We start from the raw sequence: 17250 nt of genomic DNA, 5'->3' as shown, positions 1-17250 counted from the left end.
GGCAGGGAGATAAGACAGGAGCTTCCCAAGTCACAAGGGCTTGCACGGTGGTCACAAATCTGGAAGCTCAGGACCTGAGGAGACGCTGCATCGCCATCCTCCAGTTGCTACCCCACCGCAGCCTGCAAGACACGAGTTCTCTCTGCCACCACCTCCCAGCCACGTCTCGAGGAGCTTTCCAGAATCGTGACCACACCGTTGCTTGTTGAGGTATGATACCGATTGTCAGTGCAACCAGAACAAGCAGCAGCACACCGTAATTTGGATTACTTGGTTCCCAAGGAGGTGAAAACAAATGTCAACATCTCAACCTCCGCTCCCCAGCTCATTCAGAGAGTTTGAGACTGGAGAACTGGGGTATATAGCCCACCATTTCTCAGGCTCTTACTCTAAGTGTGTACCCATATACAAAGTTGGAATATGCAAATACACAACAAAATGGAGGTAAGCTAAAAGCCAGTTTATAAAAGCTCAGCTTGGACCTTAATGGCAGCTCCTCCACGGCATGGGCATGATTTCCAAGTCTTCTTTCCACCTTTCCAAATGGTGCTTTTCCCTTGTTCCACACGTTCCAGGTAAAACAGATCCAAGACATCTGAAGACATTTTATTTAACTCTGTTTTCCTGTTCTAGCCTGAGACTTTTACCCATTTGGCTGCTGGTTAGCGCATTGTCATCTGATCAGCTGAACGTTCCTCGGGTTCAGGACTCCAGTCCCTGCCGGCCTCTCCCTCTGCGAGGGCGATCTCGGCCCTTCTCCTCCCCAGGCAGCAGCTACACCAAGGGGAAAGGGATTCAGGCGCTGCAGGATTAGTCGGGCACTCCTAGCAGGTCAAGGACAGCATGAAGCAAGCAGTGGATGTGGACAAGAGCTGAGAAGATGTCATCATTGAAGTCACCTTGGCAGTCCGTTGTAGGGGTGGTGTTATCTGTACCACCCTTTTTCAACTGGAGAATGCCACTTAGCGGGTAAAAGGACTAGAGAGATTCTCTCAATCCACACTAAGAATGTGTGTTCCACCCCAAAAAGGAGATAAATTCAAGAGAATCAATTCAAGAGGGTGTTGGTTTAAAGCTGACTCATTTTAATACCCAGTATTTCAGCACTAACCCCAGCACTCCAGGCTGAGTAACTGGGTTAAAGACATTGAAACTCCTAGGAAGAATTTACTACACGCTGAAGGTAATTTGTATTCCATACATAAACAGCTAGTTGTTTCCCTTTATTAAATCACTGCATGTAGGTTCAGTTCATGTGGTGTAAAGGTAAGTATTGTTCTCTGGAATTCAGACAGTAAAATTTAACTGTCAAGAGACAGGGTTGAGCCCAGGCAGCTCTCAAAATACGATCCTTGAGAAAAAAGAAACGCTACAAAATTAAACAGGAAAGAATCATAAATAAAACTACATTTTGTGTTATATAGGCAGCCAAGTACCTACTCCTAACTGATGCTTCTGCACCTGAAGATTTATTTTCATTGATGAAATTCTCTTATGGAAAGAAGCACAAACCAAACCAAAACAAAAAAAACAACCACCACCACAACTGAATTTTGCTGAAAAGTTCCATCTAAAAACAACAGCTAGTAAAATACGTTCTCTACATCCTTATTTACACAGAAGTGGTAACCAAAAATGCAACACCAAGAGTTTCACATGCCATCTCCTCTTGTTTTTCTAAAATAAAGCAATGCCTCAGAAAGCAGAGTTACTCAAGTTACTGTTGCTCATGAGACAAAGTAATCCCAAGCGACTCCACAAAAACTCAGATCTAAAACCCACAAAGCTTCCTTACCCAATCCACAAACCCATCAGTATTTACTCTCATACACACACAGGGAAAAGTGAAGGGAAAGCAGGGGAAAGAGCCGGTCTGTTTGGTAGTTGCAAAACATTTCTGGCAACGAGGCACACACAACAAGGTGATACAACTGATCCATTGAATGGGAGCTGAGAAACTGCTTGCAAGTATCAGCTTAAGCGGGCATTTTGTCTGCTTTTTCCTGAAAGCTTCCTGCTTTCACATATCTGATCTTTTGGAAAGCTTTTTGTCTAGGCTGTGATGGAGTAGGAAAAAACTAAGATACGTTCTCCCTCTCACCAGCAAATACATTGATCGTCTTCTGCAACAAGCACGCAAGACTAAGCTTCCTAATCAACTAAATGCGTTTTATTTCACTTACCTCCTACCTCTCAACGCTTAAATTATGCATTAAGTACAATGCTGCAGGCCCAAAGAGGACCTGTGGAATCAAACGTTAGATTTTCAAAGCACATATAGAAACTGTTGGCCCCAGTCTGTAAGATGAACAGCAAGCTGGAATTGGGGAGAACAGAGCAAAGTAACCCAGGTGTTGGTCAGCATCGTTCTGGTATTTGTGTGTCCCAGGACCTCACATTGGGTCAGTCTCATGTTTTTTTTACTACAAGCCCTTTCAACAAATCCAAGTACTACAGCTTGAAATGGTTCTGTCCTTAAAGCAAAGGAAGAGCTGGTATTCTGGATCTGTCTGAAACGTCTCCAGAGGAAGGCTGAAGGAATGAAGTGTCCAGGAGTGTTCCTCGGCTTTTGGGCTGGGACCTAGCCGGCTGTGAATCACCGGGCACTAAGAGGATGACACAGAAACCACTCAGCTTGAACTTTGGTCTGTTCAACAGCCAGCAAGAGCACACCTTGCACTGCTTCATGACACATTAACTATTCCTCTTAAGACATCCAATCTGCACCAAAATATTGACGGGCCAGAGTGCAAATCACCCAGCGACGAGATGCTAAGTAAGGTCTGTACTTACAGCTGCTCTGCTCCCGGGGAGGGAAAGGCCGTGAAGAGGCAGGTTATACGCCGTGTTCTTCAAATGCAAGTACATTAAACAATTAAAAAGCGTCAGAGTTGAATTTAACTTAAGTGACAGGCGCACATCATTCAGCTTGTCTATTTATAGCTATACCAGGGGGAAAACTGCTGCCATCTGAGAGCATCGAGATCCACTCCGAGTATTCCTTAGAAGTGAGGGAAGACATAAGGAAACAAGTGCTTCTTTTTTGAAGAATGATCTTTACTGTTTCTAGAAAAAAATCAAATGTGGAAAAGGGTGAAGCAATTCTCCGCAGTTAACTACCCTGATCTGTCACGTAGGAACGACCTTTCGTTATCATATTAGCAATGAGAGACACTGAATGAATGAATGACACTGAATGAACTCGTCAGTGTCATTTATTAAGAGGTTAGCCTGTTTCTACATAATACACCAGTTATGGATTAAGAAAACATCATCTGAAGAGATATAATAAGGACACTTCAGTGATCCCAAAGCCTTTATGCAAGCATAAAGCCCCTTCTTACTGAGAAAGATCTAAACCGAGCCACGCGTTACGGCCAATTTACGTTCCTTCTCCAGAAGAATGCCCAAGACTTGTGGCTGATATGAAAGCACAATGAGGTCTTTGCTTATTTGTCCCATACTAGGTACCTTCAAACTTCTGTGAAGTCTGAGCTGTCCAGAAAATAAAAGGTTATCCCAGCGAGAAGACCAGCGCATTTACAGTACTGACACCTAGCAATGACCACAGCAATGCAAACGTTGTTGAAAACACCAATGGAAGTCACACATCTACTTGAAATTTCTATTACAAGGCCTCCCTGGATATCATTACCTGGGGGAACTGCTTCAGCAGATAAACACCAAGCCGTAATGCTTTCTTCAAGCTGAACTTGGGATAAATATAGTTTCATCAACAGCATTTAATCTAAACAATCTCACAGTAAGCTGATGAGCATGGAGCAGCAACACATTCCTTGCTCACTTTGATAATGTCTTGTGAACCTGTGTTTTTTTTTTTATTTTTTTTTTTTTTTTTTTTTAATCAGGAAAAGTAGATAGAAAGAGCCTCTGCAGAGCAGGGAAGTACCCCCAGGAGCAAACCTAATCCGGATGCTCTGAGTTTAAGGACCCCAACCGGAGCAGTCATTCTGATTATTACCAAGTTAGTTATAACCAGCATCCTACAGGAATTAATTCTGCCTCGGTAACGAATTCAGAGGAGACAAGACCAATTAGCATCACAGCTTTCATTTAGCAGAACAAAGGAGTGAAATATTTAGCAAGGAACCAGGAGGGGCCTCTCCCTTTCCCCATTCCCAGCACCTGAAGCCGATGGAGCAGGGTCCGGCAGCGGCCAGCAGTTAGCGAGCATGCTGCATCCCTCACTGCTCCTCGCACTTCCACCTGCTGATCCTCACTTTTAAAAATCAGCATTTTGTGATTCCTTAACAGTCAGTGCCAGGATGAGCTTTTCATCTAAGATGGGTGGTTTGTGTCAAGGAGGAAAAGGAACACTGAAATTTAAGGACCAGCGGACTTCCTAGGACTCAATTCAGCCTGGTAGCAGGGTCCACAGTCTGTTTTTCTGCTGGTATTCCCCCAAACTAGGGGTAAAAGAACAGCCAGCAGCTTTTCCGTGATGTCTGCTTAAAAAGAGTCGCAGCAGAAGTCAAACCAGAAGCTCCAAGGCAAGTCTCAGCGGCTGCTGCCCATACAAACGTGGACAGGACGGCGTTGGAAATTAAACCTCCATGGACAGAACAAAAGGTTTGTAACAGCAACTGTGTCACACAGGGAACATTAGTGGAAGAATGGCTCTTTGAACAGGCATTTATTCATAAGAAAGGAGGCTTCTTCCAACACAAAGAGTATTAAATATCAAAACCAACACACTTAAAACACGAGTTTAAGCGATAAGTCACTTTAATATAAAGACTGGTGACTATGAACTGTAATATTCCACAGGAAATAATTACACAGCTTTTTTTTTTTTTTAAAAAAGAAAATCAAGAACATTAGCTTACATTTGGCAGCACTGAGGAAGCATAATACACTGGGACTGTACAGCTCACCCCCAAACTAGCAGTTTTCATGTTACTGCTATTTCCTCAATTTGGCTTCTTTGACTTGCCAGCTAAGGAACCTTATGTTTCTCCAAAAAAAGGACAGACTAAAAAAATATCTGTATATCTTCGCTTTTAAATTTTTAATTGACTTCATGCATCGTTTTGGGTAATGCTGAATGATAACTGTCAGCACTTCAGCCGGCCACAAAAGCCAATCAACCTAAAGAATGGTTTCGCAACTTCACTGGATTGAAAAGCTTAAATAAAACAAAAAGCTGTCTGCACTGCAGGCTGGAGAAGACTCCCATCTGGACAGGAAAATGCAAAGCCCAGAAGAATCAGCCAGCTGCTTTCGGAATCGAGATGCAGCTTCAGACACTAATTTGAAGGTTTTTCTCACCAAGTCCTTTAGGCCAAGGGTGCTAACTTCTGTATTGCTGCTGCTGAACTGTCTGCCACGGCCACCGAACAGACAACCGCCTTACACGTTGCCTTTCTTCTTTTCTAACGCCAGAAAGGGCTTTTACAGAATAAATTATGCAGGAAGGGCTGCTGTATTGGCCATATTTGTGTAACAGCTCTGCTGCCTTACTAAATCTGAACGGCAACACATGGCACTAGGCAGGTGCTGTTCCTTGAAACACACACTTCCCAGGGATACGCTGTTGAAATATATATAATAGTGCTCTGGACAGGAGGAGAGCTATGATGCAGGGACAAAAAAGGCTGCAGGAGTGACATTAAGGACAGGTTAGCAATAGGTAAAATGTATCCCATAATTCGGTTTTGAAGAAGGAGCTCTAAAAGTGAAGGTGCATCTCCTTACGACAGGCAGAGCATATCCAAAAGGAATCCTTAACTACGTTTTTTAATGCCATGGAAACACTTTGGCATTTCCAGATACAATTTTAGGTAAGCACTTGCAACACCGAAGGCTTGGAGGTATTCTGCAGCAAATCTGGGGACGCTTGTCACCATGCCTGAGACGAAGCATGCGCTCAGATTTTGTTGCTTGACGGATGGGGGACTGCTTATTTTCGGAGGACTTCAGATTTTAACGTGTAAAATCTATTTACTGCCTAATTCCCCGAGCTGGTTAATTCTACATGTAACTGCATCTAATTAACTATTTTCATACAACCGAGAAAAGCACGTGCAGGTTACGGACACAGCTATGTACTCCATTTTCTCCAAAATCTGGCCCAGTGACTCATCTTCTCCAATTTACCCGGAGTAGATTCGCAGAGGAATGCGCGGCTCATTTGGAGGAGTACATCTGCAAAAGTGACCATGAGCACAAACACTCGGTTTGACGGCAGCTTCAGTAACCACCAGCATATATTCTTCTATAGGCAATTAAAATAAACAGGCCGTCTATATCTAATTATGTAGTCCACGCTAGTAAAAATATCTCCGCAATCAAGAGAGATGTTCAACCTTGCATATAAATATTTTTACTTACTGGATAAATAATATGCAGTTGTATATTTAGTCTAGTTTTATCTGGCCAACTGATTATTTTATATACTGTTCTTAATAGATTGCTTTTAAACAAAATCTTGGCTTTGTTTCTAATTTTTTAAAAGGAGTTTAATTCACCCCAGAGAAGCGTCATGCTGGTTTATTCTTCCCTGGAAAGGATTTTCTCTGGCATCTGGTTCACTGAAGTCCCCCAAGCTCCAGACAAGCCAGATATTTCTGAGCTGAATGTTGTATTTGTCTACAAAGATCAAGATGCAAAGTTGGTTTTCCATGGAAAACATTTTCGGTATTGCAGAAGACCCCTTCCCTACTCAGTTTTTGTGCTGAAGTACCAAAACCCAGGCTTCACCAAATCCCAAACACCACCAGAGGAAACAAAACTAACACAGCTGAAGCCTTTGAAGTTCATATGTCTACACAGACCAGATGCATGCTGAGCTTAGAAAGAGAAAGGAAACCAGATGGGGAAAACCCATGACACATTCAGGTAGTCAGCACGGCTGGGAATCTTTCTGAGCTGGCATTTGCTTTGAAGTTTTGAGCCGTGTCCTAAATACAGATGGACAAATTGAGCCTCACACCAACGCACCAGACCCACCAGCGAATAAAACAAGAAGATGCCATCTAATAAAACAAGAAGATGCCATCTCGGAGCAACCTGAACCGATCACAAACCATCGGGGGGACGCAGAGAATGGGAGTGAAAAGGGGAGCCGTGAGGAGGCATTAAGATCCCTACTAAACATTATTTTTTTCATCTCACACGATTTTATTTATTTAAATGTGTCCTATTTTAATTACAATCTATTATTGGTCTTTATTAGAGACCCACTCCCTACTGCATACCAGTTGTAATCAAGCACAACTGCATCCGATGAGGATTTCCCCAGCAAGGTTTTGAGCTTAAAAGTCAGCAAGTCGGGACCTGAACATTGTGTGTGTCTAATTATTATTATTATATTTTTTTCATGATATATTCTATACATTTTTTCCTACAGCCCAGGTTTGTGGACTGCAGCGTGTAACCATATATCCAGCAGGGCCGGCCCCCGTCAGTGGGATTCCAGCAGAGCAGCTGCTCAGCCAGCATGCCCTGGCTTGAAGGGCAATCTGGTGATAAAGCACCAGGACGCCAGGATCAGATGGCCGGCTGCTCGAACCTTTGCCGAATGATTTCGGCTACGTACACGCTGCAGAAGGGTGCATTTCAAACTGGGACGCAAATACACGCGGGTAGTTTTATGGGGGAAAAACAGCTGCTCCAGCCCGGCACGGCTCAACGCTCGCGTAAATAAGCACGTGCTCCCTTCTGCATTTTTGAAGACAGCATCTGCATCTCAAAACTCATGACTAAGGCTGCAATAACAAGCATGAGCAGCAAGGACAAAGTAATTTGATATCGGCTTCGTTTTTTTTTTCCCCCCGAGGAATTACAGCACGAAAACCATGTTAACAACGCTAAAAACCCTGTTAGCGTACTATGTAAAAACACCAGAGCAAGGGACTGATCTGGAATAGGCAGAGCCCAGAGTACATGCAGTCTTGCCAAGAGCCACAAATGCATTCAAGTGCTAAGTTCGGTGAGAAAAATATCCCCCTGCACAACCACTTTTGAGAGGTTCTCCTTTTGTTGGCAATTACGTCCTTGTACATTTTCAGGTCTCTGGTCTTAGGCTTTAATATTCTGCTTTCCTTTCACTCTTGTACAAAACATTGTTCCTTCGTTTTGGATCCCAGACAGGGTTTGACCAGTGATTCAAAGACAGAATAAAGTTCTAATTCAGCATTTAGGCTTATTTTGAGATACAAAAACAATTGTGTAATACTTGTACAGTAACACATCTATGAAGCAAATACAAAAGGGAAGAGAAGACCAAAGAAGATTTTATTAGTATTTGCCAAGCCAGTGAGAATGCACAGGAACTGAAGTAGAAAGAACAGAAACAAAACCCCCAACCACTAAAATCCTCAACATCTTGAAGCTTTGACTCTCCAACAATTGCCACGAGATTTTTCAGTTTGAAGTACAGAACGAAACAGAACACAGTTCGTGTTTCAGCTGCCCACCATCTTTCGCAATCACGGGGTATCTAGCAAATCCTGGAACTGTTTAATAGCAGGGAAAGGAAGGAAGGAACACAGACTCTGACCTCTCCAAGCCACTAATACTTACTTTATACCTATGTTTTCGCAGACCAAGTTCACCTATGACACAGGAGTGTTTACTTTGCGAGTACGATAGCCAAACCGTACCTCTGCTCGAATGATGCCCATTGAATAATTCATCCACAGAAGTAGAAAACACAATGGAGAGTCTGCTAAGGCACTGTCGTGCTTCATGCCATTTCCCTTCAGCTCTGTATATTAATGATGTAATTTTAGCAGGGCTACCCCTTTGAGTTACTGATAAAAATAGCAGCTGCACCATACGCTGATGAAATGCATCCACTCTCGGCGGCGAAGTAACGCAGCGAGTCTGCCGCTTCTTTCCAGAGATAAAAGAACAAGTCGGGGAAAAAAAATGAAGCATTAACCTTTTGGCTTCGCGTTTCCTCACACCAAAGAAATGCAATTTACTTTAATTAAAGCCATTGTTTTGCATAGTTACAACCTGTGATCAGCCAGCATAAAAGAACAAGAGAAAATGAAATCAGAAGCGAAATCTGACAAAGCATCTCAACAATGCCGAAGTTGACCATTTGTCTCCTCTGTTCCTTGTGTGACACAGTAACAGATACACCATATGGATCGGAGCCACGGCTCCCCTAATCCCAGGAATGCATCCTGCAGCACTAGCACCAAATGCTCAAGGAAAGCACAAGATGCCCTGCTGCACACAGCTTCGGGACGGAGTGACCCCGACAGTTCCCCTCATTTCCACTATCTGCAATCCCTACATGAGATCTTATTCTCAAATTGCTTCTTCGCATCAACCCACAAACGACTCTAGATGCCTTCGCTACCCATACAGCTATCAAATCTTTTAAGCCAGGTCTCAATATCTGGCTCTGCTCTGGCATTTTTCAACAGATGCACTTTGTGAAAAGCCTGCATTGAACTGAAGAACCCAACTTTAGGCAACCCCAATACCCAGAACTGCACTGTTTTGATTGTTCTCAGCTTTATTCTTTCTTGTTTCTCTCGAAAACAAACCAAATGTTAGTATCACTATTTTGTCATTTGTTTACCAGCCAATGGAGACTTGAGTTGAAGGCATATTTAAGAAAGAAATATTTAAGGACTCAGGCAAAACAACAGGGAGGAACTTGTTTGGATCTACAAAGCATGGCCAGAGAACCTGTCTGACCAAACAAAAAACAAAGCCAAGTGTTTTCTACCACAAAAATTCCTCTTGCACAGGCATCCCCAAAGGCCCCAGGGCATCAACTCTTGAGTTTGAAGCTGCAGTCAAAAGAAAAAAAATCACCTACTGTCTTCTGACCTATGAAGCTGGCAGTCAAAGTGCAGAAGAATTCTGTTTTTTAAAAAAAACAACACTCAGCCAGTTTCTTCCCCTCGCTGCCCGTGTCCTTCAGTTACCATTTGCAAAAGGTCTCTCCCTAGCTTGAGTATTACATTAGTTGTTTCTTTCTCGCAGTCCATCTGTTCCCTCACGCCAAGTACTAAATGTGAGAAATCATGATCACTTCTATGAAAATAAAGTGTTGTCATGTACAAAATAAGGTCACTTTCATATTAAAGGGAACGGAAGCAGAGCAGAGAAATATTTGCAGTAATAGCAGAGGAAGCAAAGAAAATTGCTGGCAAAGTAAACAACTTAGTGAAATGTTCTCATCCTTCCTTTCCACCCACCTTCTTGCTTTCAAACCAGACCAGTATGTCACGTCACTGCTCCGTACTAATGAGAACGAATGCATCTCCTCCTGTGACTTGCTGCCCTGCCTGAAGCCAGAATTTATTGTTTCCAGTTCCCCATACCACCGACTTCTGGAACGTTATCTCAAGTCCCGCAATATCTGCTATCTTTTCCTTGCAGTGGTGGCAGATTCCTCCGAAAATTGCCAGCCTCCCACATCCGCAGAAGAATGCTCCAACATGAGAGCTCTAATGCTGATAGCAAAAGACAAGAAACCTCTTAAAATTTACGTTCTTATACATTTTCAGTTCTGGACTCAAAAATCTGTGAGTTAACATTTCTAACTTGCGTATGCACGTACCTCTAAAAACTCCAGCTACCTGTTGACAGAACATTGTTATTCAGATATTAGTACACCGGTGAGAGAAAAAAATAGGCAAGAAGACTGCTTTCCAAGAATGCAGGTGAATCACTACTATTTTCTCCTCTGAAGCGATTTGTTTTGCCCAATTTAGTTTAGGGAAAATGTAAACCTAGAATAAGCAAGCCAATTATTTTTAATCCTTGTATCGCTGTTTACCACGGCGGTGGAATAAGTGAATTCAATCAGACGTTTCCAGATGTTAAAGGGTGTTAACTTCTAAAGAGATGCGACGAACAGCTGAGCATTTCTGAACATCTCACACATCCCTTGCTCAGTCTTCAAGTGGCACAGCCAAACGTCTACTCCCCGAGAGCTCCTTGCCATGAGACGGCGGCAGGAATTGCCAGGAAACAAGAACCAGCAGTTACGTTCGCTTTTGTCTTCTTTAAGTCCTACACGACTCATTCTCCACCTTACAGTAAGTTCTGAAATTTCAATCCCCTCCCAGCGCAAGGAGTTACGCTGACAACCACCGCACGCAGTGGGCTCATCAGAACCCTGCTTTGCACCCCAAACCTTGCTTTTCACTCCAAACCCTGCTTTTCACCCCAAACCCTCGCTGCTGCTCTGCCCTCTGCCCTTGTGCCTTGGCACAGCAATGCCCACAGCAATGAATGATTTACGCAGCCATCTTCAGGCAGTGGGGAAAATATGCAACATCAAAACTTGTTTTTTTCCCCAAATACGCTAATCCTCGATTGCTAGAATTAACTCCAAATTCTTGATCCTCCAAACCAGTGTATCAGAGACAGAAGTCGGGTATGGGATGCCTTGCGTGTGCTCTAACACCAGCCACGTTGCTGTGGTTTAGAAATGGAGCTTGCTCTACCTCAAGGATAAAACGAACAAGGACATACACAAACAGGTGAAAAATTATATACAGTTGGTCCAGGGAGATTTTTCCTGAAGGATTACCATAGCCTAAATATTTCTATAAGCCCTACCCTAACAGTGGTTGACCCAGTATTGTTGGAGATGATGTATTCCCTTAAAAATAGAACTGCCCAAGCTACACAGCAGACACTGAACAACGCACTACAAAGTCTGGACCCTGGACCAAAAGGATCTCAGGGCTTCCCCTACCCCAAATATCTTCATCCTGCCCCCAATAGGCTGAACAACTGGCATCAAACATTTCTGGAGGAAAAGACTGTTGATTGTCATTTACTAAGTGCTCCCGCAGTTGAGTTTCTTTTGGATGAGTCAAGGAAGTGGGAGACAAAGAGGTGCAGGATCAAATGTATTTTGTTGAGGGAAATAAATTGGGTAGTAGAAGAGTTGTTAGAGGTTCTGGATTGCTTACACCACACATTTCTGCCAACTATTTTAATTAAACAGTTTAGGTAACACAGCTTGCTGCACCTAACACTCAGCTTAACCTACCTGCAACTCATACCACCTGAGGTCAACAGGATTAGTGCAAGCAAGCACACACTGTACGTCACAGTATCAGTCCAAAATTAGATCGATACATTAGTGAGATGCGCTTTCCCTAAAGTTTGTTTTTTCCCTCCTTTTAGCCATGCGCATTTATTCTAGCCCGGGTCACTGCTAAGGCTCTGCAGGATCCCTGACATGGACAGAGAGCACAACTCCAATTAAGCGAGAAGTTTTCCTGTGCTCAGCAGAACTCCTAAATGGAGTACAGATTGTAGCATAAAGCCCACTGTACCCATTTCACATCTAAAAGCTCGACTCCTCCCCATCCACAGAAAGCAGTTTGTGCCTATCATTAGATGCATGTGGCGCAAGAATTTTGATTCAGCTTCACTGTACAAGGATCGTGTTTCAACAGTTGCTTCATTTGAAAGCAGACTGGCTCGGAGACAATTCTGAGGTTTTGTGCGGCAACGGCAGAAAGGAAAGATAATTTAAATAGACAGGAAGCAAGGATAGGGGAATTTTTGTCACTTCGCACAAAGTTAGGCTGGTTCAGTCAAGGAAACCGTCTCCCAGACTGTTTTGTGGAAGAAAACAGTGGTAACTGCCACCTGCAAAGCCTCGTAACAGTAATGAGCATCTTAAAAATACCAACAGAGAACTTTCACTGCAGAAAATTCAGAACAGGGGCTGTGACAAATCAAAATTTCACCCAGCATTAGGAGAAATTGCCTCCCTAGATTGCAGTCTCCGTACTGTAACACTGCACAGCTTACGTCGCCTTTATAAGAAAGATTCTTTTGTTCTGCACTTCAACATCTGGTGTAATGTACTTTATTCCACTGTGCTTTTGGAAAATATGCTGTGGTCACTGACCACGTATAATACATTGCTGAAATGTCACATGCACCAAGTATTACTTGCCTACAGTGCTATCCATGTAATGGCCAAATCGCTCTGCTCGGAACATTACAGTAAGTAATTAATAACATCTCTGGTGTACAGGAAATTACTATTGCCTTTTTTTTTTTTGAAGCTGAATTTTCCATTCAGATTTGATTACCATAGCTATTCTCCTTTGGGAATGGCCGCGGGAGGTCAGAACTTTAGATCCATAGGCTTGTTACAAATTAGCTCTGTGAATGGGGCTTCCCATAGGTCAAACGAGCTCTTTCTGGACTTTGGCTTAGGGACTGAAATTCCCTACCGTAGCAGGATTGCCTGCAAAACAAAAGTTGCTCGTTAATATCCTATTTTCAACCAGTGACCTCCTTCAGTCACCTGGGTCGCTTGCTACTGGGAGAGAAGCTTTAAGGTAGCTCCCTATAAAAAGTGGAATAAAATCCTAAATTTAAGACAAGCTTTAGTGCCTTTGTCAGAATCCCTCCACGACCGCTTACTTCATTGCACCGTGCTCAGCAACACAAGGCTGCCTACAGAAAGGACCACCCCTGCACAGCTGCACTGCTGCTGGAAGTACATGCCCGCCAGGCAAGCAATTTCAAGCATGAAATCTCATCTTTGAAACTGGAATCAAGCAGACATCGACACCTTCTGCAGCTACGTTTGCACCACTTCAGTTCTTGTAGTCTCGGAGAAAAAAGCCTCAGGCAACACGAGGAGGACGGCGTGGCACTGCTCGCCCAGTATGCAAAAAATGCCCAACTTGCATTTGGATCCCATGGCTTTGTTTGGATCAGCATTAAGGGCGCATTTAAAACCTCGCTGCAATTTGGAAACGGGGGAAAAGAGAAAGAGCTAGCAACACATCCCTGCTGAAATCTCAATAACATGTAACACAGGAGTCTACCTGTATTTGCCTCACTTCTCCTTGCCCAGCGAGATCTGTCAATACCTTCAAGCCTGTAAATAAACCTGCCCGCAGCTTACAAGCACAAAAACGATAGCTAGTCCCTGAGAGGACTGAGGGGCTCCGCTTCCCAAAGCTACCTCCAGTTAAGATTACTTCCACATCTGTGAAAACAAATCCGAATGATCCAAAGTCACTGACCATAAATAAGAAAAAAGCACATTACTACTGCAAAGTTCAGCTATTTGACTTCCTAAGACCTACGCCACTGTACGCCAATGCCCATCTGTACCGACAGATACAGAACTTACACAGGCTCAATCTTTCAACTTTATTTTATGAAAGCAAGCCCAGATAAAGCAGATTGCTGACATGCTTATGTCAACAGGTACAGAAGAGTAAACGGCTTTAGCTGAGACCGAATGACCAGCAGAGAGAAATCGGTGACTTTTGCTATATAGGGGCCACCAGTCCCAACAACCCACCAGCACCCCAATGCCCGACAGTGATCCCAAAGAGGGGCCCCGAAATGAAAGGTGCAGTGTATGGGCTCCCAGCCTGCTGCTCATTTTAAATATTTGGTTCCCCAGACAGCAATATCCAGTGCAGCTAGGATGGTGCGATTATTCAGAAGTTGAGTATTTGACAAGTTTCGAGGCGAAGCACGCGTGAATGCTTCCAGCCAGCCACTTAATGCAAACACACGTGCATGCAGACCTACACCAGTTTGTTAGGGTACTCAGCTCTCATATACTCTGTTCTTCAGCTCTTTCCCATGGCAAAAGATGAAATATTTGAACCTAAAAGGTAGTTTCAAGGTGTGGATTAAGGAAAACACAGTGCCTGATGGCTTTCATGCCTTGCCTACTACAAGGCTACTCACTGCTCTGCTACAGCCACAGTAAGTGACAGCACTGAATTTCCACACGTCAGGATTAAAACCATTCATCGGATTAATGCAACCTCTGTCTCTAATCCAAGACAACGGAAAGTGCATCTTTAGTGAGACCTCTCATTTTTCTTCTGCCTCAGCCACAGCCTTTTTAACCGAGACACCTCCAGCTCCAGTACTTGGCCAAGAACGACAAACTCAAGCAGCTCGCTATTTCTGGCCACAAACAAGAAAATGTCCTCTCAAGATGTGTTGATATTTGCCAGTGAGTCTTGTTTTGGAATTATGCAACTGGTCAAGTGGTCAAGCAACCCGTCCAACCCCTATTCTTGTAACTGAATTTCATGCACTCCAGGTTAAAAAGTTAGCAGATCCTACTAAATTAAGAGATTGCTATTTGCTAAGAGAATTAGAAACATGTAGAAGCTCCGTGGTGGCCCCAGGCTGACAAGTAATCTTCAGTTTTACTCCAGCCTTAAGAAGAACCACCATACAGACTATCATAGATCCAGGAGCAAAAAAAAAGTAATTTTTGCTGCCGGTGAACCAGAAAGCAGAGTATCAGGTACTAAAAACAACTGTATTTGTTCCACGGCTCCTTTTACCAGCTACCACTAAGGCAATCTCTAAATTAAAAAAAACTACGGTCCCTGAAAACTAAGCAGGTATCCTATAAGGGAAAAACAGATCAGAGGAAAACATAATTAATTTTCACAGCGTACCATGACTAATCTTGGCATATATAGTACTGGAACAGCAATCACTGAGTACAACTGAAAACAGTGTTGAACCTTGTCCTATTTTTATCAGATGAAAGCCACCATCCTAGCCATGCTTCTGCTTAGTGTTGCATTTTTTTTCTATCCTGATAGCTTTTACAGCTGGAGAAATAGCTACTTACAGCATTATTCTGCTGTAAAAAAAATGATTGCTACTTACAGCTATTGGGATTATAGTTGAGTATGTCACAAAAGGAGGTCCAGCGGAGGCAAGTTAACGACATTTCCTTGGGATGTTTAACTGTTTCCAAACCGTATCAGATTCTCTGCTTCCACACAAAGTGGAAGACAAATTACGATCAAGAATTTCAAAGCGTATATTGTATTAAGCTATTTTTATTTGCAAGGTTATGCAGCAAGGCAGTGGCAGACAAGGAAGCAAAACTCTGAAAAGCAACTGCAAATCAAGGAACAATTTATGTGGTCTGTGACAATATTTATAATGACATTTGAAGGCAAAGTACTAGTGCTGATGTGACGGTGGATTTCACCTGCATTAATTAATTAATTCTACCGTAGAGCTATTTTTATTAACCCTACAAAGAGTTCACAGAAGCTCGACTCCACAAACAGCAGCTTGCAGTTTCAAGAACATCCTCGCTTAACAGTGCTTTTTGAATGCATTAAGATGTGACCGAGAGCATTTTTGTTTAACCTAGATGTTTTAATATTTATAATCACAGCTCAGAGTGTAGACACCGAATGCATACTTATTAGCTCAAATTTAAGCCCCGTTTTTAGCCAGGCCAGTAAGCAATATAACATGTCAAAAATAAAAGACTTATTACGTACCAACATTCAGTGTTTTGAGGTTGGAAGTAAGGGGGCAAAAGAGTGCTGAGAAAAAAGCTCAAGCTCTGCTATACTCACCTCTTCTTCCCCCAGTTTCTTATTTAAAAATTCTTGGGAACCAAGAGTGAAGAAGCAGCAAGTGGCAGCCTAGCTGCTGCTTTAAATGCCTTCTCTTCAGTAACGCAATGCATCACCCTACACTTCATCCAAGATATAACCTGCTAAGATGGGGATGAGGGATGGAGCGTCAGAGATTCACTTTGAGAATATAACACTTGGTGAGAGGTCAGCTGGTATTTCAACCCACAAGCAACATTCCTGCTTATTTCCCAGCAGAATAAGCATACTCGTCTCTCGCTGACCATTTTTCACCGGTACTGCAACACTTCCTAAAAACTGCCCTTCTGACTTCCTTTGCTCAACCCAACCCAGAATTACAGTAGCAAAACTCCAGTCTCCAATCGATTAAAGTAAGGCCAGTGGCCATAAAGAGATAGAAATTCTTTCCCCCCGTGGGAAGTAGGCATGCAGAAAAGGACCAACCTTTGGAGTGTTTCCCTGAAGGCCTCTTGGGTAATGACTCCTCAATGGAATGTGTTGATGTATGTAGGACGTTTTCCAAACTGTTACTGACACTGTTTATGGGGGTCTCGGACCTTGGAGTGACCTGGAAAGAAAAACAAAAATCCAGTTTAATAAACCGAGGTGCTCAAACACCGCACGTTCCTCCAGGGTGAGCAGGGCTGCTTTGAAGGCAGCGAGATGTATGCTTCCAAAACCAAGCGGCGTCACTATTGATATTCCACAAGTAACAGTTCAGGGAAGTTGTTTTAGTCAGCAGCTACTCACAAATCTAGATTAGCCAAGATAATCTATAAAGCTACTTATAGTATAATTCTTTGTTAAACAATAGTCACACAGCAGTCAATCGCGGAGATATTGCAGGACCATTAACCTCTCTGCGCTGCAGTTCTTAACTCTTCAG

General features: G+C 43.1%; 1 protein-coding gene across 1 annotated transcript in view; it reads right to left on the bottom strand.

Moving 5' to 3' along the window:
* The window catches only part of ZCCHC14 (zinc finger CCHC-type containing 14), a 54402-nt gene that overhangs the window by 23520 nt on the left and 13632 nt on the right, over positions 1–17250 (bottom strand). Inside the window, exon 2 of the mRNA XM_013197586.3 lies at positions 16809–16932. Coding sequence (XP_013053040.2) covers positions 16809–16932 — 124 coding nt within the window. The remainder of the gene's footprint in view (positions 1–16808; positions 16933–17250) is intronic.

This window comes from Anser cygnoides, chromosome 12 (assembly GCF_040182565.1).
Source record: "Anser cygnoides isolate HZ-2024a breed goose chromosome 12, Taihu_goose_T2T_genome, whole genome shotgun sequence".
Taxonomy (NCBI): Eukaryota; Metazoa; Chordata; class Aves; order Anseriformes; family Anatidae; genus Anser; species Anser cygnoides.
This window is presented reverse-complemented; position numbering and strand designations above follow the sequence as displayed.